Raw genomic sequence first — 26,993 nt, 5'->3', positions numbered from 1 at the left:
TCTACACAGCTTGGCCTCTGGCAGACCCAGACCGCGGGGCTGGGCTGCACACCCAGCAGAGGAGCAAAAGCCTTCCCAAGAGCTGGCCTCGGGAAGCAGCTCCCGGCAGGAAAAGGCACCGGCGATCGGCGACACTTGTGCGGCGGGGAGGGGACAGAGCTGCGGCCGCCCCAGCCCTGCCGCGGGGCTGGCCCCCGGCTGTGGTCAGCGTGGAGCAGCAGGGAACCAGGAGCAGAGGAAGGATGGAGGACAGGACAAGATCCCGGAGGCAGGAGGAGGGCGCCAAGTTGTGCTTTTCTGGGGGGCATGGGCCTGGGGCTCCGGGTTGTGCTGGGCTCCCTCCTCGTTAGAGCTGGAGCACCATGGGCAGAGTTCCGGGCCAGGAGGCTCATTCCATGCCCAAGAGGGTGAGGGAGGCTCGGGGAGGGAGGCTCTGCAGGGATCCTACCCGGACCCCATCCAGCATGGGACAGGGAAAGAACTGGGATAGGGGCACTGGAGGAGCACCCTGGGAAGCAGGCACTGGTTCTGCAGCACCAAGGCAAGAGGCAGCATCTGAGACGCCAGAACAGCTGTGCTTGAGGTGCTGGGGACAAAGGCCATACCTGGGGAGGACAGGACCAGGGTGCTCCAGCTCCCTGCAGCTGGCCAGACTGAGAGAGGTGCTGCCAATGTGTCCTTTTGTACCACAGGAGCTATGGGTGCCAGGGAGGGAGAGTGCCTAGGCTCCCTGGGTGGGCTCACAGTGTTTTGGGAGCCAAGTGGGGCTCCTGAGTCAACTCCACCCTTTTTGTGCAAAGCTCAGCTCTGGGCCACAGCTATGCCCTCAGCAGAGGTTGGAGCTGGCCCCTTGTGTGCTGGAGGGAGAAGACTCAGGGAGCAAGAGTCAGGGCCTGGGAACAGAAGCATCAGCCAGAGACTTGAGGAAGGAAAGGACCTCCTGGACTGCAGGCATCACCACACCCAAGGCACCTAAGGGTGAAGCAAAGTGAGGTGCAGGGGGCAAAGGCAGCCCCAAGTGTCCCTGCAGAGGGCTCTTGGAGCAGAAGGGACTGCTGCAGTGCAAGTCCTGAGCCCTGGGGGAGTGCCCCAGCACAGTGCAAAGGCATGAAACAGCTTCTCCAGCAGGCAGCCCATCTTCACTGTCATCCCAAGCCCCACACCCACCTTGGGTGTCCAAGCCTACGGCCCCACTCTGAGCCCTGAAGGACCAGAGGCCAAGGGGCCACCCTAGCTCTGCCACCAGCATGTTGGGAGCTTGTGCTTTAGTCTTTGAGGGAGCCTGGCCTCCCAGAATGGCATCATGGCTCAGAGCTGTGCCCCTGCCCAGACTCCATTGTGCCAAAGGAGTGGGGAAGGAGCCTGTGCCAGCTTCCCAGCCCCAGCAGAGAGGGTCATCTGGGGGCTCCTGGGTCACCCTGGTTTATATTCAGTGCCTGGGACAGGGTCCAGATTCAGCTATGTTTTGGGGGTGAAAAATCAAACATCAGAGATGGGAATCAGCTTCTCCCCCAGGCCACTTCCCATCCTGGACAGAGACTTGCATGGCACCAGCTCCCTGCTGCACCAGGCCCAGCCAGCACTGCATGGACATTTCCTGCACAGGAGCTTCATTGCACCTACAGAGTATCTGTGAGAGCAGAGTCTGAGCTGAGCCTTTCAGAGGTCCCTTTCCATCCTACAAAGGGACAAGAGGGATCACTGCCAGGCTGCAAATCAACCTAATAACTACAGCAAGAGGGGCAAGCCTCAGCCCGAGGTTCCAGCAGCAGGAGCCAGCTCTCAGTGTCGTGCCTCAGCTGGGGGGGGTCCCCCTGCAGAGCTGAGAGCTGGAGAGCAGAATGCTGGTCCTGCTGTGCTGCCCAGGAGGAGGCAGGGAGGGGGACACGAGGGGTGGCTCAGACATGCAGCAAGGTGGGGGTGAGGCCACGTGTCCCCAGGATGAATTCAAGTGGCAAAATGATAACAATAATTAAGAGCAGAAAAAACTAACCCCACAAACTCCCCACAAAACCTAATGATAACAGCACCCAGCTTGTACCATGAGGTAGCTAAACCACATCAACATGCAAGAAATGCTCTCCTGCATGGGAAGTACCAACCCACACAGACACTAGGACACACACACACAGAGCTATGGGACTACAGTCACCCCTTACACCAAGGACTCACACCTCTGGACACTTGCTGCTGTGCCCCAGCACTCAGCTCCCTCCACCTGCAGGCTGCAGAAGCCTTGAAGACCCCTCGAGGTGCTGCTGGATGTAGCAGTGAGGTGCAAGCTCAGCATCATCCAGGACTGGTCACTCAGGCCTGGGCAATGAAACAGCCTACTGCAGCCTACCACTTGCAGCTTAGACTCAGGGAGGAACTGGCAGCAAAAGGCAGGGCAGGGCTGACCCTGAGCCCCTCCAGAGCAGGTCCCTTCACTGACTTCAGCAGGGAGCAGCAAGAGGGTGCAGGTCAGGCACTGGCAAGTCTTGGTGCAGACACTGATGCCCATGGTGCACCTCCCCCCCCCCTTCCACCCTCCCACCCCTCTGGCCAAAGATTAAATCATCTGAAGAATGGGGAGGGAAACAGGAGACAGGCTTGGGGGGTAACACCTCCTGCAGCCCCCCACATCTGTGCATTCCTCTGGTGGCTGTGGTGCCCCATAAGCCAGGGCACTTGTGTGGGACCAGGGTGTGCCAGCCCTTCCTCAAGCTGCTCCCAGCACAGCAGACTCCAGCCTGGGCCATCCTCCAGCTGTTCTTTGCCTTGCTGAGTCCTCTCTGGCTCCTGGATCCATGGGGGGTCAAACCTGAGCTAGGCCCCTCCCAGGGCTAGGGCTAAGAGTGGAGCCTGGGGAAGGATTTACAGCTGCCAGCACCCAGTGATGGCAAAACAAGATGGGCACAGGAGTGGGTATGACAAGTCCAGCCCTGGCTGCAGGGCCCTGAGCCCTCTGTTCTTGCTTTGTTAACTGCTGCAGGAACCCACCTGTTGTAATATAGATGAAAACAACCCTTCTTCTACACCCACCAGAGAGCCTCTGCTGAGGGCACATGTGCCAAGGGCAGCCCTGCTCCTCCCCAGGGCAGAGCAGGGTGGGCAAATGGGGGAGAGCCCAGGAGCTGTGGGTCAGCTGAGTTTGTAGCTGGGGCTTGGAGAAGGTTGAAGGGAACTGCAGTAGGTTATCTGCAAGCTGGAGATCTTCCCAGGTTTGCTGTGCCTCCAGCTGCATCTCCAAAGGAGCTCCTCTATGCTGTGGTCCTGGCCAGCAGACACCAATTGTCCTCCTGGCTGTGGAGTGGACAAAGATCCTTGCAAGAATCAACCCCAAAGCCATGAGGGACAGAAGCAGCACATCATGGTGTAGGCCACAGGAGCTCAAAGTCTCAAGAGGGAACTAAGTGTCTCTGAGAAGCAGCCAAGGAGCTCTGACCCCTGAAGTCCTGGCAGGTGTTACAGCAGAGTGGGTGAGAAGAGAGACAAAACATTTCTTGGTCACTGGAAAACCATCAAGAAACCTCAGCAGGAGGGAAGCTGGAGCTGACAGTGCCCATGGAGCTCTATCCTCACTGTTGGAAGCATTGGCTGGGACATTGTCCACCTCTTGGGTCAGGCACAAAGAAATCCCTGTCCCTGGGCCGAGCTGTGCATCACCAGGTCTTGACAGTGAGGGAGAGGTACCCCAAGCTTCACTCTCCTCCCATGGCTTCCAGTCTGTTTGCAGGTCCTAGTTTGACCCCACAGGCAACCTCCTCCCGCTCCAGAGCTTCACTGTCAGGTCACTGAGGAACAAAGGTGAGAGGGGCAGCGTGACCTAGGGGTGCCCACAGCAGCCCCCCAGACACACTGCAGGGAGGCATTGCCAGGAGGAACACGCTGCCCACCCCCAGCCCATGGCAGCATGCAGCCCACCAGACTTCCAGGCCCTTTTGCATTGGCAGAAGATGGCCCAGTCTGGTCTGGGGAGCAGGCAGGGGCCCAGTGGGGCTCAGCCTCCAGCTCACTCCACTGGCAGGATCTGGGGACACAGGGAAGCCCTGATAACAGCCTGCACCCCCTGGGTAAGCTCTAACTAGGTCAAAGCAGTGACACCACAGGGAGCTGCTGTGCTCGGTGTCCCTGGGGCATGGGCTGCTTCAGGGGTGGCTGCTGACTCCCACCCCACCATCCATGCAAAGGTGCAAGCAGGCCACAGCTGCCACAGAGCTGCCCCAGTAGATGTGGGCACTCAGGAAGGAAAAAGATGAAGACAAGGAGGGGTGCAGCTGGGACAAGGGCCAGGTCACTTCGAGCAGAGACTTACAAAAGTGGGGAAAAACGCAAAATAGTTTCATACCGTGAAGCAGCAGCTCAGACCAGAGAGAAAGAGAGAGAGAGGAGAAAAAGCAAGCAACAGAGAGAAGGACAGAGGGAGAAAGATGGAGAGAAAGAAAGGGAAAGGCAGAAGAGTGCATGAGCAAGAGGCAGAAAGGAGGGTCAAGGCAGGCTAGTAGCACGGCCCTTGATGGCAAGGACGCGTCGTGGAAGGCAAGGGGTGAGCCCAGGCACGTAACTCCACAACTTTACCCGGCAGTCACTGTGGCACAGGTGGGTGGTGGGGAGGAGGAAAGGCAGAGAGACAGAGAAAAAGGAAGGGAGAAAAAGGACATGGTCGAAAAGAGGACATCAGAGTCTTGCTGCCAAAGAGCTCCCCGAGAGCAGCAGAGGATGCCCAGCCCCGGGGAAGAGGAGTCCCTGTGTGGAGGACAACCCAGGGCACTGTCAGAGCACGGGCAGGGAACAGCTCTTGGCACTGCAGTGGGAAGGCTGTGCCATGGGGCAGGCTAAGGTGGGTAAAATGACATGGGGGAGCTGAAAGATGAGGAAGCTGTGAGACTCCCTCCTGCCTTCCCGCCATGCTCCCTGTCTGCTCAGCACAAACCCACCCAGTCCCAGGGATGAGAGTGCACCCCAGGGGTCTCCCACCTCCCGGGGGCTCTGGAGGCAGAAAGCCTGGGGCTCACCTGGAAGCAGTGAAGATGTGCTTTGAGTTGGTGCAGATGGCATTGATGGGGCTGTCATGCCCTTTGATCTCCCCAACCGGGGTGAAGGTGTCCACATTCCAGACTTTGATCATTCCTCCTCGGCAAGCACTCAGCACCATGGGGCGGCCAGGGATGAAGGCCAGGGCACAGACCCAGTCTTTGTGGGCATTGGGGATTTGCTGTAGGTGTGGGCACAGAGACCTCATGACTAACCTCATCTGCAGCCTCACACAGCCAGCCTAGGATCTCAGATTAGCCCAGGGGTGATCTCGACTGTGGGGCTAGCACTGCAAAGTTCGGTAGCCAAGGGGATGGATTCAGAAGTCAGGGCTTGGTTTGTTCCTTGGGCAGGAGGCAACAATCCTGCCTTCAGAAACAACACCCAGCACTGCCACTGGTGCTTCAGCTCTACCAGGGAGAGCTGGCAGTTCAGAGTGCCCCACAGCACAGACTGCTGGGGGCACAGAGCCACCCATGTGGTCTGCCAGATTCCCAGGAACAGGACTGCCCTCCCTGAGCAGCTCAGTGCAAGACACTGGTGCCAGGTGCCACTGTGCCCCCTGTTACCCTGAGGACCTGTGCTGTATGCTCCCCTCCAGACCTGGATGAGTTCCTGCTGCTCCAGATCCCACTTCTTTATGCCGTTGTCCCTGGAGCCACTGAAGAGGACATCTCCCTGGATGGCCAGGCACTCAATGCCATCATAGTGAGGGGGCTCGAAGTTGTGAGTGGGGCCAATGTTGCCCACCATGCCCTCAGCAATCTCAAATACCTGGGGGAAAACCAGGGGGTGAAAGAGTACAGATAGCAGTGTAAACAGGGCTGAGCCTCTCCTGGAGAGCTTAGCCATCAGCCTGTGTTTTCTAGGCTCAGAGTGACGCTGGAAAGGGGAGTGGGCATTGGTCAGAGGAGGCTATTTTGGGGCTGAGGTCTCTTCCAGAGGTCCTGCCACCATCAGGGGAGGTCTGCCACGAGAGAAAGCTCCCATTCCGCTGCATTTCACTGCATGAACCAAGTTCAGAGCTTGCAGCTCTCAGAAGAGTTGAATTCTGTCTCATGATCTCACCATCCCTCTTCACTCCCCTGGTGCCAGCTCCAGCTCAGCCTGCTAAAAAATGGCAAAAACCTAACAGGAGAGGACAAGCTCCTGCTGTGCTGCAGCTGTGAGCAAGTAGGCACAAAACATCTGTATCAGGGAGGAGACTGAGCAGAGCAGGGTGAGCTGCTAACCTGGGGCAGCCAAACATGCAGGTACCACTCACAGGGCCCAAGAGCTGATGCAAATCTATCCCCAAAGGTGCATGCCCAAGCAAAGGGCAAGACCTGGCAAAACCCTCAGAGGCAGAGGTGAGGGTTAGATTTCAGAGTGAGAGATGTTAGGAGCTGCCCACAGTGGGGCTTCCCCATGGGGCACAGTGCTCTGCTCTGCAGGCGGAAGCATACCTTGACATAGTGATCCTTGGAGCCTGTGACCACCAGGTCGTGGCTGCTGGCTGTCTGGTTCACTGTCAGACACATCACAGGCCCGATGTGGCCACTCAGCTTCCCCACAGCCTGCAGCCTGAGTGCAATACTCTGGATCAGCCTGCCAGCCCCTTCCCAGCTCCTCCAAGGGGCTTTCCCAGGCTCTGGAGGCCCCTAGCAGAGCTTGTTCCCTTTGGGGGATGGTGAGCAGGGCCCTCCCTCGTCCTGGCAACACCAGGGGTGGAAGGCAGCCTTGGGGCATGCCAGCATCCAGCTACAGAGCCTAGGCTGCAGCAGTGTTCAGCAGCCCAGTGTCCACCCAGCAGATGGGCAAGAGCAAGACCAGAGTACTGCTGGTCAGCCCACAGGTCGGCTCCTAGGCTCTGCCCAGCTCACAACCCCCCACCCCAAGCAGCTCCACTGCTGCTCATCACAACTTGGGTCCCATAAGAAAGGGTCCTGAAAGTCCTTATTGCAAACAACTTCCCCTGCTAAAAAGGCTTTCACTTGCCCCGGGGGGGTCCTGTCAGCCCCCCTGAGCGCCCTCAGCGTGCCTGAGCAGTGCTGCCCAGCCCAGCTCACCTGCTCAGCTCCCAGACGCGGACGGCGTTGCCGCTGGCGGCGTAGAGTGTGGTGCCGGAGGGGTTGAGAGCGATTTGGTTGATGTGGTGCTCGCCCTGCGCGCTGGCCACGGAGCGGCTGCCGGCCCCGGCGCACGCGTCCCCGGACATCACCTGCCCTGAGGAGCTGAGGGCAGAGAGGGCAAAGGGTCAGAGCCACCACAGCCCTGCTGAGGAACTGTGCTGCCGGCTCCAGGCTGGCACAGGAGGGTCCCACAGCAGGCAAAGGCCCCAGAGGTGTCACAGTAGTGTCAACATCCTAGGCCAGCACCCTGCTCACTGAGGGTGCCAAGGATGTCGAGGGCATGCATGGCAGAGTGTCCTGCTCTGGTTCCCCTTCCAAGGCTGCTCTTCTCCCACTCCTCTTTGCTTCCTGCAGGAGGAGCAGGCTCATGCTGGCAGTCAGCACAGGGAAGCAGAGGCTGTCGGCCTCTGTTCCATAGAAGTACCTTCAGGGCAAGGTAGATGAGCAGAGGATGGATGGAGAAAGGAGTTCTATGCTGGAGCAAGCTCATCACCCTGGCCTGACATCTTCTAATGTCTGAGCTCTGCTCCAGACTGGCAGCTACACCCTGTCCCATGCTCCTCTCTGAGCTTGTGATTTACTTATCCACAGTGCTGTCAGGGGCAGCACCTCCTGCATTAGCTGCTGGCTCTCCTGGCCTCCTTGCAGTGCAAACCTCTTCAAAGTTCTTTACCCTGAGCCTTCACTGCAGGAAGTCCCCACGAGTCCCTCACCCCAAGCTCCCTCTCAACCTCCCTGTTGCCAAAGGATGCAGCATGGTAAACTGGTGCCCCAGTAGGCCCTGGGGGACAGGCTTCTGCCAGGGCAGAGATGCCCAGAGTGCCCAGGGTCCCCCCAGCTGCTCCTGCCTGCCACGTACGTGAGGGTGCGGACGCAGCGTGCCGAGTCGCGGATGTCCCACACCTTGATGTAGGAGGTGGAGACGGTGAACACCAGCCCTGTGTGGCTGCAGTACTTGATGGAGACCACATTGTTTGGGTGACCCTTCAGGGAAGCAATTTCTTGGCCTGTCACCAGGTTCCACATTTTGCAGCTCCGGTCTGCAGGAGGAAGCACAGGCCCAGGAGTGCCAGGTGAGGAGGGTGTCACCTCTAAGGGCATGGTGGATTGAGGGCAAGAGCCCTTGTGAGCATTCAGAGGATGTTAGGGGTTGGAAGGGACCTCCAGAGGTCATCGAGTCCAACCCCCCTCCACCCACAAAGCCAGAGGAAAGCAGCCAGCCAGCTCCAGCACCAAGACAGTGCAGGGCAAGACTCAATGCCGAGGGCAGGAAAGAGGCCCAGGGGGAACCATCCTCACGGTGCCTGGCACTTCAGGTGCCAGCAACCCCCACGTTCTGCCTGTCCATCACACACCTTTGGAGCCGGTGAAGAGCAGCTCATCAGTGGCATCCAGACAGAGCACAGGCTTGGTGTGTCCCTCTGCCACGGAGACACACTGCAGCGGGGCCGTCCGGGTGTTCTTGGTGCCACCCACAGGGTTAATGATGCCCCTTGCGTGGGAGAGAAAGAACAGCCATGGTGGAGTGTGCATGGAAAAGCACAGCCCCAGGGGCAGGGCAGAGCAAGAGCTGCCTCATTCCCAACATCTTCCACCAGCTGGCAGTGCAATGTGTCACTCTGTCTGCACCTGGCATGTCTGACCGAGGGTCACGGTGGAAAGCCTGAGCAGCTCCCCAGGAGCATCCCTTGCCCAGTGCCTCTTCCCCAGCAAGACTGAGAAAGGGAAGGCTGCCCAGGGGCCTCTGCTGTCCTGCTGAACCTCTCATGCCTGGCCAGCAGAGACCCAAGAAGCTAGCAGCCACAGCTCATTGGTCCTCAGCTCATTTGGGGGCAAACTGCATCTCCTCCATCCTGAAGCTCTGCTGGGACAAATGCTTCAGGGTACCAATATCCAGCACCTCAACTCCTTGCAGGCTGTGGGCATGTGGCTGGTGACATTTGGAGACAGGGTCTCACTCCTCTATGTAAGGCCCCCACAAGGGTGACAAGAGACAGAAGCAGTGTTGGCACCCCACACCCCTGGCTCTGGAAGCCCTGCACCCACCACGGCCTCTGGGCAGGGGAGGACCTGTCCCTGCCAAACCTTCCTCCAAGGACACCTGCTGCTGTCCTTCTGGACACAGCATCCTGTCCCCTCTAACAGTGTTCAGGGTGCAGAGGACCAACAGCCCTACCCTTCCTGACCCCAGTGTGCATGGCCACCAACAGCTCTGCCACCTGGCACCCCCCAAAGCAGAGCCTCCCTGAGGCCACAGGGCCCTGGGCTGTGAAACTGCAGCACAGGCTGGAGAAGGGCAGGCCAGGAGCCAGGTAAGGTTGGCATCAGTCATGAGGGCAAACAGATTAATTTGGGGTTGGGAACCACATGCATGTGATCTTTCTCTCTCAGTTGGCACCTGCACTTACAACTGCCCCAGCATTTGTACCAGTCTCAGGTGACACTGAAGCTAAGTGGCAATCCTGGCTGCCCAGGGCCAGATGTTGATGGACTTTGCATTGCTGTCTGACTGCAAACAGCCCAAGGTGACACAGCAGAGTCCTCTGGTGCCACCTCCCAAGTTGCCTGGGCACCTGTGGCAGCTCAAGGTGCGGGCAACACGCGAGGACAGACTGATGTTCCTCAAGGATGGAGGAAAGGTGGCCCTCATGCTGGAAAACCTACACAGGCAGGAGGTGCAGTGGGACAAGCCCAAAGTTAAGCATTGCACCACCATCTGACTTGGTTTCTTTGTCAGAGATTGACCTACCCACAGCCAAGCACCAGGGGAGCACAGGCAGGTGTGGGGAGCACAGGCAGGTGTGGGGAGCACCTGGAGATATCTGCCTGGAAGATGCTTGCAAGGAAGCCACGCTGGGAGTGCCCAGGGCTTCACCAACATCACACTGGCCTGCTGGAGAGCTGGGGAATGGGATGGGGCAGGGTGGTTTCATACTAGCAAGAATCCACCAGAGAGGAGGGGAACATGCTGCCACCTCAAACCAGCCAGGGCCCAGAGGTGAGCCCAGGGCCATGTTCCCAGGGGCCAGGCAGAGCAGGAAGGGTTTGAACTCATGCCAGAGGGGACAGCTTCAGACACTGGAGGGGACATGCCAAGAGGGGACAGCACACAAGCTGGGAGAGAGGGAAGAGCAGCAAGGTGCAGGTGGAGCATGCAGGGACTATGGAGAGCAGGCTCATGAGACAGAGAGGAGGAGGAGGAGAGGAGGAAGGAATAATAAATAGAAAGTTGTCTATACCTCAGCACCTCCGAGACAGAGGAATCGCTGTCATCAGACCTAGGGGCAGAAAATTAGGATTATGGGAGAGAAAACCCAGACTAGAAGAGGCAGCAAAGGAGTCAGAGGTGGAGGACTGTTATTGCATCCAAGCCAGCATAGGACAGAGAGAAGGAGGAGAGGAGAGAGGGAGGAAGAGAAGCACGTGTGGAGAACCAGGGGAGAGAGCAGAGGAGCAGGAGCAGAAGTGAGGAACAGGAGCAGGTCTCCATCAGGGAACATCAGCGCTGCCAGCAATGCTCCAAGCCGAGGGCAGCTGCCCAGCCTGACGCAGGGGGAGGCTCCAGCAGTATCTGTAGGTTGGTGCCAGTCTGCCAGCTTTCTGCCAGCCCACAGCCCACCTCACCCCGTCCTGCTCCACAGCCTTTTCCAGCGCTCCAAGTCTGGCACCACCCTGTGTCCAAGCAGGACTCATCCAGAGGCCAGGACTGTGAGCTCCTGCTAGAAGCCAGTTGAGAGGGGTGCACACAGCAGGACAGCCCAAGGGTGTAGCATGACCCTTGCAGAGCTCCCTCAGGGAGAGCTGCAGAGGGTGAAAATGGTGGCAGCAGGCTGTCTGGAACTGCCCCAGGTCCTGTGCTCCTACAGCTCACTGCAGGACCTGCTATGTGCCGTTTGCCCTCCCCCAGTGCCCCTGCCCCCCAGGACTTACTTGTCCAGGGCAGAGCCCTGGCTCTGGTTGCTGGTGAGGCGAGAGAAGACGTTGCGGTCGTTGCGGGGCCGGGTGGGTGGGGAGGAGGGAGGTGTGAAGCCAACGTCAGGAGGCCTGAGCCAAGGAGGATGAGTGGGACACATGATCTGGGAACTGTTCACCTGGCAGCAGCCTGGCACACCAATGCCCAGCCAAAGCTGCTCCAGCCAGCATCTCTCCCCACCTGTTTGAGCCACCCAGCCTCTCCCTGCCCAGGCTTACCTGGCAGGCTGCCCACGGTCGTAGGATTTCCTCCTGGTCAGAGGAGAAGTGTCTGAGCCACGAGACTGCCTGGGACTGAGGCAAGGGAAACAGAGTAGTGAGTGCCTGACCCCACCACCCTGCTGAGCAGCTCTGTCCTTCTCCAGCAGAGCAAATAGAGATGCCCTGCAGTCACAGTCCTGAGATCAAGTCACCCCACGAGTGCAAAGCCCTTGGCAACCCAAGAAGCCTTCAAGAAGGCTGAAAACCCCCAGCAGGGGGGGTGGAGACCCTTGCATGCCCCTTTATTTTCCCTCCTCTTGGAGTACCCTTCTCTGTCTACAGAGGACATAAACATGCTCCTAGACACTCTTCAAGTCCCTCTGGAGAAATCTCCCACTGCCTGCTGTAGACAAGCCTGGACAGAAGCAGGAATGGGCTCACCCTCATTGCTCTCCAGGGCAGTTTTGCACTCGCTGGCCCATGCCTCCATAAACCCCTCTGTGCCCAGAGTCTCATCACCCTGACCCCCCAGTGCCCAGAGCCCCATTCCCCTGAACCATCACTCTGAACCCCCACTGCCCAGAGCTCCCAGAGCCCCATCCCTCATGCTCACAAGGTGCTTCCTCGCGTGGGCAGGCTGATGGTCCGTGACACTTTCTCCTTGTAATAGGGATCTCGGACGGAGAAGCTGATCCCATCCTCTTTGATCTCCATGAGGGATGCCAAGGACTTGGTGATGTTCTTGGTAGAGACATCCAGTGTGGGTCCTAGACACTCAGCTGACACTGCCTTCATCTGCCCCGAGAGCTTGGGCTCTCCCTAGAGCAAGGCAAAAGGCTCAGGCACAGGCAGCGGCCAGAGGACTGGGGTGGAAGAGCTCATGGCCTCTGACTACGTGAGGTTGAGTTCCCCTGCCCCATGCTGGCATGGCCACCACACTGCTGGCTCTCCATACTCAAGGCAAAGGTGACAGCCTGTGCAGAACAGCAGCTGCTTTCCTCCAGCTTTGCCCACAGTGGATGCAGCCCTGCACAGGACCTCCTTGGTGCCTACTCAAAGCTGGAAGTTGTTAACTTCCCAAGCCTCTGCTGTTTCAGAGGAACATAGCAGGAGGCCTTGGTTCCCCCTTGCCTAGAGCTGACCCCACCCAGAGAGCAGCCACACTTTCTTAGGCCTAGGCTGGCACTCCAAGGGTCAGAGTAGAGAGCAGAGGCCTAGAGCATTGCACAGCAACACCACCCTGCATCCTTCCCTCCCTCCCTTCCCTGTGAAGGACCAACTAACCTTGAACTTGAAGTCATCCTGGCTGGCTGAGCCCTTCATGGTGAAAGACTGGGAGATGCTGCAAGGAGAAGAGAGCAAAGATGGCTCTTCAGTGCCAGACTCCTTTCAGAGAGCCAACTGCCACCAGCCCACCAGACCCCCTTCCTCCCCAGCACTCTTTCTGCAAGTGATGACAGAGTCTTCACTCCCTGCTGCTGTCTAAGAGACATCTCTGCTGCCCTCCTCAAGGGCTGTGAACCACAGGAAAGCTTAGGTGCAGCTTTCTTCCTCTACATCCACCTGCCAGATCCAATGGGTGGCACCAGACATCCTGCACTGCTCATGGCCTCCCCAGCCACCACTAGGTCAGGCAGAGCCAGGCTGGGTGCTCACCTCCCATCTGAAGCCAGGCTGAACTCTGAGACCTCCTCATCCGTGCTGGTGTAGCCATTCTCTGCAGGAGGGAGACAGCACATCAGTAGTACAAAGGGGACCCCAGTGTGCCAGGCCCCATTTGCACTGCACAGAGGCAAGCCCAGGCAGCTGGCAGGGGGCACCTGCTCCTCATCCCCATTGTGTGGTGGACAGAGCACATAGCCCCTTCCCACCACCACCCTCACAGCAGCTCTGGACACCCTAGTCCAAACCATGGCACCTCCAGGGTTTTCAGGAGGGGGTAGCATGGGTGGGCACCTCTCCTGGGTCTCACCTTGCTGGACATTGTGGATCAGGGCCTGCAGCTCAGGGTGGGACTCAGCCTTCTCACGCAGGGCATCCAGCAGGGCATGGTTCTGTGAGGAGCTGCTGGTGTCTGTCTGCCGCAGCCGCCCCTCCAGCAGGCGGATCTGGGCCTCCTTCTGTGCCACCTGCAGCCCCTGCAGAGGTGTTAGAGATTTAGGACTGTGGTGTCCTGTTATAAATAAAAGTTTTCCAGAGTATTCCAGAGTGCCAGGGGTGCTGGATGGTCCCCAGGGGGGTTGGACATAAGAGGCTGGAGCCAGGCTCTGCCAGCACAAGGGGCAATGGTGGAAGCTGAGGCAGAGGAAGTGCCATGGAAACAGGAGGGAAAATGTTTTCACGGTGAGGGTGACAGAGCTCTGGAGCAGGCTGCCTGGGGGCTTGTGGAGACTTCTTGTCGATTCAAGACCTGCCTGGATGTGTTCCTGTGTGACCTGCTCTGGGTGATCCTGCTCTTGCAGGGGGTCAGACTGGATGAGCTGTGGAGGTCCCTTCCAGCCCCTGGCATGCTGTGATTCTAGGAATTTGGGCATATTTTTTCCCCATCCTATCCCATCCTCCTGCAGATCTCTATATAATCAGCACAACAGCTTGTTCTCTCTCTGCTCTTTGTTCTCCTGTGCTTTGATCTTGCTCACCTGCACCTTCCCCTCTCCCACTTCACTTTGTTTGGGTTTGCTGTGTGGGAGGTCCCTGCCCAGAGTGGCAGGGACAGAGAGAGAGATCTTAGCTGCAGTGATGCAGCCTTCACACTTGGTCCAGGGGAGAGAACTGGGCTACTGTCAGGTTATCTCTATCTCTTTATTACCTTTGGTATTTAGTCTACTTTTGTAAATGTTATTTTCATTTCACTTCCAAAGTCTGTGCAGTGTTGCCATTGTCTGTGCCAGTGTTGCCATTGTCTGTGCCAGTGTTGCCATTGTCTGTGCCAGTGTTGTCATCTACTCCTTTGAGGTAAATCCCAAATTCTGTCTGGTGCAAAACCAGTACAGGAGGAATGGCCATGCTCAGCCTCAGGCAGGCTCCTGGGGTCTCCACAACCCCAGGCACCATGCTCCTTTCCCCAGCTGTGAAAAACCCTCTCATGCATCTGAGTCTTGATGTGGCACCTTGTCGATGGAGGCCTTCAGGAAGTTGTCCAGCAGGAGCCGGGCTTCAGCCAGGGAGCAGGAGCTGATCACCACCGAGGTGTCCGTGGAGTCCAGCTCCTCCTGAAACAAGAAGGGAAGGGTGCTGGATGCCAGCAGGGGATGCAGTTGCTGGAGGTGGGGTGGGCAGAACAGCACTTCCACCACCCTGCCAGTGCTGTCCAGTCCCAGGCTGGGTCTCCTCAGCCTGCCCAAGGGGCTGCTGGGAAGATCTGGCCATGGAGATGGCCAAGACAACCTGAGGGGCTTCTGTCTTACTACAAAACTCCTGATGCTAACACTTAAACCTGCCGACACCAGGCTCACCCTCACAGCACACTGTATCAAACAGCCTCTTCTGCCCCACCAAGCTAGCTGACAGCTGGTGACCAGCAGGGACAGCACACAGCCTCCAGCCATCAGAGGGGAGCTGGAGCTGCTCAGCATCTCTCTGTGTGCCCAGCACCAAAACTGGACACAAAGTTTGCCAAGTTTCTGCTGGACAAAACCCAGTGCCCAGCACATGAAAATCCCATGACCACCAGGCCCAGAGGATGGGGGCTGCAGCTCCTTGATAATCCCAGAGTGATGGGGCACAGGGCACCAGCAGCCTGTCCATGGACTTGCAAGGACCTGGCTGCACTCCACAAGTAACCCCTAATGAGCAGTGACTGTGTGGGTACAGCCCCACCAAGCCTGTAACACAGCTCCGAAGACTTCAGGATGCCCAACCTGGCTGTGCCCAGGGATGCCCTTGCTTCCCAGGGATGTTGGGCCCAGCCCAGCCACTCACCTTGGTCTCCTCAATCTGCATGATGGTAGCCTGGCAGTCAGAAATGCTGTCATTGATATAGTCAATGTTGGCCCCCAGCACCTCGATCTCCTCGTTCAGCTCCTGCAGCCCCTTCTGCTCCATGGGGCTCTCTGCCTGCAGCTTCGCCCTCTTGCCCAGCAGCGCTTCCTGCAGCAGTGCCAGCTCCTCGCGTTTCTGGGGGCAAAGGGAAGGGACATTGGCACTGTCAGCACAGCTGCCCCTGCCCTGCACACCGCACCTGGCCCTCGGCCCCTGCCGGCACCTTGATGAGCCGCTCCATGTCAGCCTCCAGGTTGACAATGGTCATCCTCTGCATGACGATGTCAAAGATGCGGCGCTCCAGCGACTGCCACTTCAGCCTGGCAGCTTTGTTGAAGGTCTGGCTCATCCCCTTCTTGGGGAACTTCTTCCTACAGCCAGAGGGGAGAAGAGGCACCTGGGTGACCAGCCACACCAGAAGGATGCCTGGATTCCGGCTTGACCCCAGCAGAAGCCTTTATGCATTGCCCAACTTTTCTGTCACCCCCTAGCACAGACAGGGACAACACATGTGCCCAGCAGGCTTTGTGCCACGGCACTTTGTGTTCATGGCAGACCAACACTGGGCTTACATGACAGTCACACACTGCCAGCACAACCTATCTCTGGGGCAGTGGTGTAACATGGGCCACACGCCAGCAGAAGCTGCCCTTCAATTGCTGCTACCAGCCCAAGGCTCGGCATGGCAGCCCTGGGATGTGTGACAGCCGCACCTGGTGGGTCGAGCTCCGCTGGCAGAGGGCGAAGGCTCTCCCAGGAAGTTGTTGATCTTCCTGTTCCACTGGCGCACGATACTGGACACGGAGCGAGCGCTGGACTCGGGCTCGGAGGAGGTGGTGCTGGCAGAGACCTCGGCACCCGAGTCCAGCATGGCTGCCTTCTGCCCGCTTCTGCCCGCGGCGCGCTCCGACATGGGCTTGGCCAGGCGGCGCAGCGCCGACACCTGCCCAGAGCAGGGGGGAAGAGGCTTCAGACAGGTGTCCCCAGCTGTCACCTTCACCCTCAGGGCCCCGCAGGGCCAAGAGCAGCAGGTCTTGGAGATCCAGAGCCCCAGGAGGCCATTTGTAGGTTTCCCTTCTCCCTTGCAGCACTTTCCCTGGGGCTGGGTTCAGCTGCCCTGAGAGATGGCAGTGCCTCTGCAGTCTGCAGCCATCTCCTGCCTGCTTACTGAGTCACACAAATCCTCCCACCCTGGTTCTGACACTTGGCACTGTCTGGAGGATGGTGGGGAGTGTGTCTCAGAGCCAAGCTCTGGGGCCAGGAGCCCCGTGGGTGCTGGGGCCATTGTAGAGGCAAAACCCCTCCTCACCTCTTGGGTTTTCCTCCGCAGCACTATTTCCTGCTGTCGCTTCTGAGACTCCAGAGCCCGGATCTGAAACTGCAGGAGAGCAACTGACCTTTGAGGGGCTGCCCAGGCACCCCAGCAATGGGCACAGCCTGGGGGCTGCCTCCACCAAAGCCTGGAGCATTTACTCTGGTATAAACAGTCTCACTTCTGAGCAAGCAGGTTTCCAGCCCCTGATGGTACATTGCCCCGGTGCATGGCAGGGAGCTCACAGCATCTGCCCCAACCACACAGCAGGGGCTGTGGGAAGCCCATGGGAGCCCTTCAGCCCTGCCCTGCTTGGGCTGCCTGGCCCCTGGCAAGGTCATGGGTGCAGCAGGGCCGCAGGCGTCACTAACTGAGCACCTTGGAGTGCCAGAGCAGGACAGATGTCTGCTCCCAGCCAGTCCAGATCCCTGCTGCACAGGGCTGCCCAGGTCCCGCTGCTCTCACCTCCTGCCGCCGCTGCTCCTTCCTGAGCTGGGCGATCTCCCGGTTCCGCTTGGTCTCTGCCAGCCGCCTGCGCTGCTGCTCCTCCCGCATCTGCTTCATCAGTGCCACCTGGCACGGGATGGTGCCAGCCGTCAGCGTGGGCACCCGACTGGCCCAGGACACCCACCCGCCCAGCAGGCAGAGGTCCTGCCCTTGCCAGTTCCGAGCAGGGAAGCAGAGCTGCGGTGGGGATGCCTCCTGCCCTGGCCTATCCTGTACCTTGGCCTTCTTCATCTCGGCCACCTCCGCCTGCAGCTTCCTCAGCTCGCGCTCGTAGCGCGACTGGTTCTTGAGCAGCCGGGCATGCTCCTTCTGGGCTGCCTGAAGCTTCTGCAGGTCCCTGTTCATCTCCTTCAGCCGCTTCTCATAGTCTGCTTTGATCTTGTTGGCTTTCTCCTCAGTGTAGCACTCCATGGTGCCTGAGGAAGCAAGGAGAGGGCTTGCAGTAGCCACACACTGGGCTCCTCCTGCTCCGACACCAAGGAGCACCAAGCACTGCTAAATCCCCACCTCACCAGATTCCTGCCTCACCCCTCTGTTCTGGTCCCATCACAGGCTGAGGTCTGTCTGGGGACACCCACTGGAAGCAGTGGGTTAAAGCTCACTGTAGGATGGGGACAGTGGGTGACAGTGCAGTCAGTGGGCTAAGAGAAGCTACAGAGCTAGGCTGATCCTGCTCTGCTGAGCCTATAGATCAGCTACACCATGAGGTCTTTGGGGTCTTCATGTGCCCCTCAGCTCCTGTTTGCCCAAGTGGTTCCCCATCTCATATGATGTTCAAGGACAGAAGAGGCTTTGCCTTGCCAGCCTTTTCAGATGACTAGTCCTGCTCCCACAGCATGACAAGCAAGGTCGAGATCCCAGGGACTCAACCAGGGCAGAGGGATGGCAAAGCTCTACCCAAGCCAGCACTGCATGCAGGGGAAGGATGCCCTGGCTCAGTGAGCTGGGCAGGAGCAGGGGCTGGGGCCTGATGCTGCAGGATGGGACCCCACGGGCGAGGCTGTTCTCACTGAGGTTCTGCAGGACACGGTCCCGCTCCAGCTGCGTGTCCCGGATCTTGTTCTGCAGCAGGATCAACTTCTCCTCGTACTGATGCTTGAGGGTCTGCAGCCGCCGCTGGCTGTTCTCCAGCTCATCAATCAGCTTCTGCTTGATCTCGATCTCGCAAGTCAGATCCGCCAGGTCGGCCTGGAAATTGACGGCTGGGGGCCGACGGAGGACAGTCAGGCTGGGGAGGGATGGGAGAAGCACAGCTCCCATGGCCCCACTGAGCCACAGCACTGATGGGAGCCCACACAGCTGGGGAGCAGCTGCATCCCAGAGAGCACTGCAGACTCCCTGCAGCAATCCTGGTGCTTTGGCAAGCCCCCAGAGGAGATGTGGCCAAAGTATCCCAGCAGGCTGCCCCCTTCCCAGGACCAGAGCTCAGTGCCATGAGATGCCAGAAAATGCACCCCCAGAACCTGGGCTCCATGCGTGGCTCCACACTTTACCCTTCTCCTCTGCATCTGAGTCTGAGTCCACCAGACTCTCTTCACTGCCTGAGTCCTCATCTTCATCATCACGCCCATCCTCTTCCTCACAGCCACTCTCATCCTGTTCCTCATCCTCCTCCTAAGAGAAGAATCCCTAACTTCAGCTTGCAGCACAGCCTTCTCTCTGCAGCTCTTCCTTTTTCTGAGCCTGAGCTCAGCCTTCAGCAATGGGCTGCAACCTCCCACATAGGATGCCCAGGGGCTGCAGCACCATTTCTGGACCTCTGGTGTACACTGTTGAGAGGAGCAAGTGTGTGCCCCATCCATCCTTGCATCCATCCCCTCCCAGACAACTAACACTTCCTCACCCAACCCTCCCTCACCTTTGCTTATTGAAAGCAAGCCCCAAAAGATGTGATCTTGCTCCACAGCAGGGCTGGCTGGGCAACACCCAGCTCACCCCTGCTCCAGCACAGAGTCCTAGGCTGTGTCACCCCTCCAGACTGCTTGCAGGGCCAGACTGGGCTTGGTCCCTCTCCCACGTGGGACAATGGCAGGGCTCTCCACACCCAAACACCAGTGTGAGTACAAAGCCTGCTCACCTCCTCTACCTCGTTCTCATCAGTCTCCTCCCCGTTGTCCTGCTGCAGTTTCTGTCGTTTCTTAAATGCTTCTTTCTCAGGGCTGGGGGAGAGCAGAGGGGTGCTGATGAGTCCCAGCATGAAAGAGTCCAAAGATGGGACATGCTCCCCTTGTCTCCTGCTTTTGGACCTTCAGGGAAAAGTCTCTGGGATCACACCATGGGATGACACAGACCAAGTGCAGGGCAGCAGCAGGAGGGGAATGAAGGCCCCTGGGCTCTGTCTCACTGCCCAGGCTATAGCTTGGAGGGGGGAAGCAGGGCACCTGACCCCACACAGAGACAGGGACAGACCCCCAGCCTCCTCCTTCCCACCCCTGCACAGCATCTGCCTTCACCTTTTCCTCTGCTGCCTCCTCTCCTTCTTTTTGAGGCGCTCCAGGTCCTGCTTGGCACGCCGCAGGACGTCAGAGGCCTCGGTGTCCAGCGCTGCAGGGCTGCACAGGCCGGGCAGGGCTGGCGCCGGTGACAGCCCCAGGGCGTAGGGCGGCCGGGCAGAGACCCGCGAGAGGCTGCGGCGCAGAGACTCGTTCATGGACTCGCTCTCCAGGAGCTTGGTTCTAGGGAGTGGGGACAGGACGTGGTTAGAGGGGACACCACTGCCCCAAGAGGAGGGGATCCTGCCTGGTTTGGGGATAGTAGAAGTCAGGAACAGATTCACCACAGAGCCATCCCCATTCGTAGTCAGAAGAGCAGCAGGCTGCAAGGCAGGGTCCCAGGACCACACAAGACACTGGGATGGACCCAGCTTTAGGAGTCCAGTCCTTGGGAGACACCAGGCACTCCCACCATGGTTTCCCCCTCCATCAGTGGCCCCACAAGGGACAAAGATGGCAAAAGTACTGCCTGGCACCAAGGCTGGGACTCCTACAGCCCCAGTGTAGGCAGCTGCAGCTCCACCAAGGCTCAGGACTTCCCCAGCAACACTGGAGGCACAGAGATAAAAGCCACACCTAGGCACCCACTGGCTTGGGGTCCCACGTGACTCCCTAGCCCCTGTGCCTGGCTCACCTCAGCTCCTCAATCTCCCGGATGTAGTTCTGGATGAGGGTGCCAATGGCTTCATTGCCATCACCTGGGGGAGCAGAGGCGGATCAAACCGAGCTGTGGGCTGTGCCACAGCACTGCCCCAGCTACCCTGGCTGGGCCGACCCCGCTGCCACGCGCTGCCCAGCCTTACCCGCCTTGGCCAGCATCAGGTTGGCCTCCTGGCTCATGAGGTGTGTGACCCTGCTGTTGATGGCGTCGATGGCCTCCTGCATGGCCTTGAGGCGCATGCGCAGGGCACTGTTCTCCTTCTGCAGCAGAGCGTTCTCGCGGAACAGGTCACTGTACCCCTCCGAGCCGTCCTCCGCCAGTACCCGCTTGCCCTGCGGGCACAGAGGGGCAGCTGGCATCCCTGGGGACAGACCCAGCTGCAGCCCTGGCAGAGGCACATCTATGGACCAGGAAGGCCTGAGCTCAACAGGCAGAGGGTGAGAGATGCTTCAAGGCTTCTAACTGCCTTAGCACCCCCCAGAGACTTGCCCAGGTGCTGTCTGGGGCAGGGCAGGACCTGACCCTTACCTCTTCTGACTTCTCCTAGCAACAGAGGCAGAGGATGGTGGGCAGGAGGGCCCTGTTCTGCTAAACCTGTCCCAGTTCAAACACGAGCAGGGAGGCTCTCTGATGCCTCCATCCCACCTCTGCAGGCTGCTCAGGCACTCACCGCCTTGTACTCCATCAGCTCCATCTGCAGGCGGGCAATCTCTGCCCGCAGGGCACTGATCTGCTGGCTTGTCTTGTCCTGGTTCACCACCACCTTGTTCTTGATGTTCCTTGCCCGGTTGGCATACTTGAGTGTGTTCAGGGTCTCCATGAAGTCCCGGTCTGAGGGGCTCACACAGGCAATCATGATGGTTTGGCTGTGGAGGTGAAGGTCACAGTGCAAAGAGAGCTTCCCTCACCCTGCACCAGCTTGGCACCTGAGACCCAGCACAGGCCACCTGCCACCCATCCTAGGCCCTTCTGGGTTTTATAACCAAGGCACAGACTGGGGTCAGTCCCTCCTGGAGCAAGAGCAGCCACAGATCTCCACAAGCAACACCTCACAGCACTGAGCAGAGCCAGCCACCACCAACCAGCCTACACCTGCCAGCATGGCTGGGCTGGAATGGACTCTTTGGAGAGGTATTCCTCGAGCAGGCAGGGGCTTAATCCTATGCCAGGCAGCACTACCTGCCAAGTCCCAGGTCTGCAGGGGTTGCAGAGTGCTGACACCAGCCGATTCTGCCAATTGCTGCTGGGACTTAGGAGGAGCCAAGGTCTTTACACCTGCAAAGTCATGCACTGCCTGCCAGCAGGCATTTGAGCCTTGGAATAGCTTCTACACAGCTCCATAGAGCCTTGTCCTTATTTGCAGGCAGACAGTCCCTACAGTCCTCTCCCAGGGCCTGGCCCCAGCCTGGGACCCCCTTACCTGTTGCCCCCAAGGGAATCCTGCAGCAGGCGAGTGAGCTTGGAGTCGCGGTAGGGCACGTGGACAACTTTCTTGCTCTGGTCTCCAAGGGCACTGATGACATTCCCCAGGGCCAGCTACCAACACAAAAGAAACCATCCCCCATATTCAGCCCCTGCTGAGAATTCAGCTGTCACACAGCCAGCATGATGGGTCTGGGACTTTAGGGTGCTGTGGCACATGTCTGAGGTGCAAAAGGTGGCATGGGGCTTCCCTTGCCAGTCTCAGCCTTCACCCTCCGTCCCTGCTCTGTGCCTCTCTTCCACAGACACTGAGGAGCAGCATTGAGCCCTGGTGTTTCTTTTAGCAAACCTCAACCTCTTGGGCACTTGTGCCCTGTGCCCAGCTGGACCCCTCCCCACAGTCCTGCCCTCAGCAGCAAAGCTGTGCTCTCACTACTTGTATTTTGGATCGTTCATATTCCTGCCCACAGGGCCAGGCAGCAGAGACTCCAGCAGAGACAGCAGCAACCCCAACAGCCCAGAGAAACTTCAAGTAGGACCCAAAGGTGCCCCAGGCTCCCCCAGGCAGGCCCTGCATCCACCCTCCCATTGCACAGCAGTGCCCAGGGTCATACCAGCCCACAGTTGATGGAGATGCCCTCCTTGGCTCTCTCGCCAGTGGCACCTGTTCGCTTCAGCCTCTCTGAGCCAGCCAGGTCTACAAAATGAAACTTGGCTGTGAGGGTCTCGTACTCAGTGGTGGTCTGGGCTCCATCCAGGGGGCTGGGCACCTCCACGTTCACCTGCAGCCAGGCACAGAAAGAGACAGTCAGCACCAGGAACCCAGAGTGGGCAGGAGCTCCCTTGGCTGACATAAGCATTCACTCTCTGCATCCCTCAAGGATGGGGGGGAGGATCCCAACAGCAGCTTGCTCTTGGCCATCCCCTGGGACAGATAATCCCTGCCTCAGCTGGGGCTGCTCCAGGGCAGAGCTCAGCTCCCAGCGAATGCTGCCAGTGTCTACGACTGGTAAGCAGACAAAACCTTGCCTTTCTTTGCAAGACTTCAGCTGCTCTCCCCTTCCCAAGAGCCCCCAGCACACTGCCTGGATATCAGAGGCAGGCATAGCAGAGCCAGGAGGCGGGAGCTCATCTCACCAGCTCTGGGCGGGGGCAGACTCTCATCTGGCACAGGTGAATGGTGAAGATGGCGTGGGAGCGGGAGCTCTGCACGTTCATCTGCGTGCTGGCCGTGGTGCGGGAAAGGGCTCCCTGCTTCAGGCACTGGATCAGCTGCAGGTGCACAGGACAGGGAAGAATGAAACATTCAGCATCCTTCTGGGGAGCCAGGGCAGCATCCTGCTGCAGCCTGGCACGCACAGCAACCCGCCCTTGTTCTCTCCATCCCCAGGGACATCTCTCCCTCGCCTAGCACACAGCTGGTGTGGCAGGCACCCAGCTGCCATCCCTGCTCCACGCCTCACCCACCTCATCCTGCGAGCTGATGAGGCGGGAGGTGACCCCCGTGGTGTAGATGCTGCCACTGGCATCCTCGTGGATTTTGATGTTGGACTTGCGGTGGCGCGCGTCGGGGTCGCGGGCACTGTCAAACAGGTCCAGGATCTCCTCGTTGTAGAGCTGAGGAGGGCAGAAGCAGCTGCAGGGTCAGTAGCAGGAAGCAGGAAGCTGCTAGAGCCCAGCAGCGTGGGACTGACAGGAGCCTGTCCCCTGCCATGCTGCAGGCCAGGGGGACAGGCCCAAGTGTGTGCTCCAGCAGGGCCCCCAGGAGGGCTGCCGTGCAGGCAAGAGCAGGAGGGGATGCTCAGGAGCATGCCTGCAGGCAGCAGATGAGGCACAGACAAGCCCTGCCCTGCATGCACAGGGACCTAGCCAGGCCAAGATGTCCAGAAGGGACGAGGTCTGGGCACACATGTGCCTGGCTGTCCTGTGAAGATCTGAGCTACAATCTGGGTTGGTTCCAGCTACCCAGCCCTATGCAGGTACCAGGAACTTTCAGAGCCCTGTCCCTAGAACCTGAGCAGACACCTAGGAGCTATGCATCACTTTGGTCCTCCCTGCTTACTCCCAACCTCTCCTGTCACAGCTCCCTGAGCTTACCTCTGTTGGCTGGAAAGGGAACAAGGGGGAGCAGGAAGTGATGGACAAGCAGGGAAGACCCTGATGTCTCAGAGCTGACAGAGGATGCCCCCATCCATATCTTGACCCTCTGTCACCCTGGGCCAGAGGGACACCCTTGTCTGCTTGCCCTCCTGTCTCTCAGTGCCATACCTCCCCCTCCTGCCCCCATGCCCCAGCACAGGGAACAGGGTCACCTGAGGACAGCAGGCTGCAGGCCAGCAGAGGGGCTGAGGCTAAGCCAGCCCTTGCCATCCCAAGTGCAAGCAGGATCCCCAAGGCTTTAAAACCCGCTGCCAGCTCCAGCAGTCACAAGACAGGGATCAGCAGGGTCACACACCCTGTATTAGTGCCAGGACAGGGGGCTGGTACCCAGGGTCTGATGCAGCCACGTGCCCATGCTGGCGCAGGAGAGCCATTGTTGCCACAAACCCTCCCGGAGCTGGCTGGACAGGGGTGGCTCACAGTGAAGTGGCACAAGAGCTCCCAGTCTGAAGTGCATGCCCACATGGTGAGCCAGTGGGCAAAGCCCTCCACAGGCTCCAACAGCCTTGGTCAGCAGGGCAGCAGGCAATGTGGTTTTACTCTCCCCACATGCAACAGCTCCCTGCAGCTGGCAGATGCCTCCACACCCTGAGGCTGCCAGTGTCCCACTGGGCACAGCTGACCTGGGGAGTGTGACCATGAGTGGTTTTGAAATACTGCAGAGCAAACCTTGTTCCTATCCTCATCTGCAGCCACAGGACAAACATCTCTGAGGCTATGCTGAAAGCCAAACCCAGCAGGAGTCAGAGGTGGTGATGAGACAGAACAGCTACAGGAAGTCTCCATGGCAGCTGGTGTGACCCCATGCAGGGTCACTGCTCTGGGACTGCCCCCCAGGTGCCCCTGGGCTTGCACTGGACCTCTTAGTCTGCAGAAATGCTTCCTAGGATGGGCTGGGACAGAGGCAGAGCAGGCATCCCCTCCCCAGTGTTCATCCCTCACGTGTTCCAAACCCTGCTAACAGGTCTCTGCTCCTTGGGGCAGCGTTGGCTCATCCCAGCTGAGTGGGCAGCAGAGCATCTTCTAGAGGATGGATACAGGGGACTGAGAGGGAGAGTAAAGTGTCACATAGGGTGAGGGGGGACACATCTGGCTGAAGGTTGGTGTCCAGTGCTATAGCCCAGGGAAGGCAGGACCATGTTCCAGCCCCAAAAGGGTTAGGGGACTCTCCAGGGAGAAGAATATCTGACAGGGTACATCCCCCAGAAGGACTTCAGAACAGGCAGGAAATTGTCCTCCAGTCCCCAGCCCACAGGTCCCCCAGAATGCAGCCCACAAGGCCAAGGATGTGTGGGAAGGTAGCCAGGAGCTGGGACAGGCCAAGTGGTTGGGAGAGGAGGATGTGGCTGGACACAGCAGCTGACTGGCAAGGACTTCTCTGGCAGGCAGGTCAGCCCCCTCCAGGCTAACAGGTACTGCTTAGGGCACTGCTTCCCCTTCTGCCTGGTGTGATGCCCACCAAAGCCACCTATTAGCAAGACCAGAGCACAAGGCCTCTCTTTCTGCCTGTCTCCTCCAGACTGTAGCCCAGCTTGGGACACCAACCAGATGAAGCTTGTTCAGGAACTCAGCTTTTCTCAGCACTGCCCTGTGTTTTCTCACCAAGGCCTTAAATCAGTGTCCATGTGGAATTTCTCTGCACTTTCACCCCAGGACTACCCCCCAGGGAAATTGCTGCAGACACAAAAGACCCACAGGAGAGACTGCTCCGGGAAAGCAGCAGTTAACAGAAGAAGCTTTTGAAACTGAGAGGCCAAAGCAGAGGCGGAGGGGATGCAGTGTAGCATTCTCAAGGTCAAAAATCCAGCAAAGGACATGGGAAATAAAGCAGCCCTGACTCACAGCCCCACAGAACAGCAGCTCTGTCTCTCCTTGTTTCCCTGGGAACGCTGCTCCAGAGCCAGGGCAGCAGGTGTGGCTCTCTCCTTGACCTCAACCAGGAACAAGCAAGCCCAGAGCCCCCTCAGTTTGCAGAGACCAAGGCATAAGCCCCCTCCCCAAGACAGGGGCTCCCTGCAACCAAGAAAGTGCCACCCCAGTTTGTGGCCATCGTGAGGTCAACAACATTCAGGTGTTTTGAGTCTCCTCTGCCCTGGCACACACCTCTGGCCACACACAGCTGAGGAGCAGCCAGGACACGCGGGACTCAAGGCGCCCAGGAGATGGGAGCTCAGCAAAGCACAGTGCAGAGCCACAGTGCCACCCTAAAGGCTGTCACTCACCTCCAGGAACTGGGCACTGACTTTGAACTCGGGTGCTGCCAGGCCCTGGCTCTGTGCTGCCCGCTTGCGCTCCTCGATGCCGCTGAAGAGGTGGCCAATGGCCCGCGGGATGATGCCCTGCTCGTCCTCACAGATGTTCATGTCAAAGCCAGTGCCCATGGTGTAGGTCTTCCCTGCGCCGGTCTGCAAAGAGCCAGGAAGGGAGAAGCTGGCTGGACCCTTCCAGGCTCAGCTTTGCACACTACACCCCACACCTCCCCCTGCCACCCTAAGCTCCCCAAAATGCCTCTGCTGAGCCCCTCTGATCCCCTCCACCACCCCAGCTCCCACGCCTCCCTCTTAGCCCTGTCTCCCTCTCCTCCCTCCCAAAGTCCAGGAACAGCTCTGCCTCTCCACACTCAGGAGCTCATACACTCCCCACCTCTCCCCACCTCTGTAGGTGCCATCTGAGCACCCTCAAGCCAGTGCTGCACAGGAGCCCAGTGCCCATGCCCAAGGAGCAGGCAGAACCTGTACCTGGCCATATGCCAGCACGGTGGCATTGTAGCCCTCAAAGCAGCCTTCGATGAGCTTGCCCACACATGTGGTATAGATCTGCTCCTGCCATGTGTCCAGGTCAAAGACAAAGTCATAGGTGAAGGCCTTGTCCTTCCCCAGCAGCACCTGGGGCTCACCAGGCGTCACCGAGGTGCAGATGTGACATCCTTCTATCTTCTCTTTGGGCAGCTGGGGACGGATCCTGCAGGAAGAGAAGCAGGCTGAGGGCAGGCTCAGGGCTCACTCCAGCCCTGGGAGACACAGCCCTGGTCCTGAGGATGTGTGTGTGGCCCATGCTGGAGCCATGGCTGCCGTAGGCAGGGGACTGGCAGCGCCTCTGCCTGCAGCGTGGAGCAAACAGGGCAGGGGATGCTCCAATTCCAGCACCAGTGACAACCC

At 58.9% G+C, this 26,993-nt stretch overlaps 1 protein-coding gene across 2 annotated transcripts in view; it reads right to left on the bottom strand.

Moving 5' to 3' along the window:
* Nucleotides 1-2,543: 2,543 nt before the first annotated feature.
* The window catches only part of KIF21B (kinesin family member 21B), a 39,337-nt gene continuing 14,887 nt past the window's right edge, over nucleotides 2,544-26,993 (bottom strand). Inside the window, exons 2-35 of one of the 2 annotated variants that reach the window (XM_068164706.1) lie at nucleotides 26,574-26,796; nucleotides 26,058-26,240; nucleotides 23,143-23,292; nucleotides 22,813-22,947; nucleotides 22,290-22,457; nucleotides 21,674-21,789; nucleotides 20,924-21,119; nucleotides 20,396-20,585; nucleotides 20,227-20,290; nucleotides 19,554-19,775; nucleotides 19,178-19,259; nucleotides 18,594-18,714; nucleotides 18,111-18,302; nucleotides 17,317-17,516; nucleotides 17,059-17,166; nucleotides 16,591-16,659; nucleotides 15,995-16,224; nucleotides 15,505-15,652; nucleotides 15,222-15,416; nucleotides 14,411-14,512; nucleotides 13,273-13,438; nucleotides 12,957-13,017; nucleotides 12,585-12,642; nucleotides 11,914-12,119; nucleotides 11,319-11,393; nucleotides 11,058-11,171; nucleotides 10,367-10,405; nucleotides 8,483-8,619; nucleotides 7,987-8,167; nucleotides 7,065-7,229; nucleotides 6,462-6,579; nucleotides 5,620-5,790; nucleotides 4,998-5,197; nucleotides 2,544-3,776 (exon numbers count right to left, since the gene is read on the bottom strand). In XM_068164706.1, coding sequence (XP_068020807.1) covers nucleotides 3,722-3,776; nucleotides 4,998-5,197; nucleotides 5,620-5,790; nucleotides 6,462-6,579; nucleotides 7,065-7,229; nucleotides 7,987-8,167; nucleotides 8,483-8,619; nucleotides 10,367-10,405; nucleotides 11,058-11,171; nucleotides 11,319-11,393; nucleotides 11,914-12,119; nucleotides 12,585-12,642; nucleotides 12,957-13,017; nucleotides 13,273-13,438; nucleotides 14,411-14,512; nucleotides 15,222-15,416; nucleotides 15,505-15,652; nucleotides 15,995-16,224; nucleotides 16,591-16,659; nucleotides 17,059-17,166; nucleotides 17,317-17,516; nucleotides 18,111-18,302; nucleotides 18,594-18,714; nucleotides 19,178-19,259; nucleotides 19,554-19,775; nucleotides 20,227-20,290; nucleotides 20,396-20,585; nucleotides 20,924-21,119; nucleotides 21,674-21,789; nucleotides 22,290-22,457; nucleotides 22,813-22,947; nucleotides 23,143-23,292; nucleotides 26,058-26,240; nucleotides 26,574-26,796 — 4,840 coding nt within the window. In that variant the 3' untranslated portion in view covers nucleotides 2,544-3,721. The remainder of the gene's footprint in view (nucleotides 3,777-4,997; nucleotides 5,198-5,619; nucleotides 5,791-6,461; nucleotides 6,580-7,064; nucleotides 7,230-7,986; nucleotides 8,168-8,482; nucleotides 8,620-10,366; nucleotides 10,406-11,057; nucleotides 11,172-11,318; nucleotides 11,394-11,913; nucleotides 12,120-12,584; nucleotides 12,643-12,956; nucleotides 13,018-13,272; nucleotides 13,439-14,410; nucleotides 14,513-15,221; nucleotides 15,417-15,504; nucleotides 15,653-15,994; nucleotides 16,225-16,590; nucleotides 16,660-17,058; nucleotides 17,167-17,316; nucleotides 17,517-18,110; nucleotides 18,303-18,593; nucleotides 18,715-19,177; nucleotides 19,260-19,553; nucleotides 19,776-20,226; nucleotides 20,291-20,395; nucleotides 20,586-20,923; nucleotides 21,120-21,673; nucleotides 21,790-22,289; nucleotides 22,458-22,812; nucleotides 22,948-23,142; nucleotides 23,293-26,057; nucleotides 26,241-26,573; nucleotides 26,797-26,993) is intronic. The other variant, XM_068164707.1, reaches the window with a different exon arrangement.

The sequence above is a fragment of the Melanerpes formicivorus genome, unplaced genomic scaffold, assembly GCF_026170545.1.
Source record: "Melanerpes formicivorus ecotype bairdi unplaced genomic scaffold, bMelFor1.0.p_v2 SCAF_82, whole genome shotgun sequence".
NCBI classification, from domain to species: Eukaryota; Metazoa; Chordata; class Aves; order Piciformes; family Picidae; genus Melanerpes; species Melanerpes formicivorus.
Note: the sequence above shows the minus strand (reverse complement) of the source record. Positions and strands in the feature narration are given on the sequence as shown.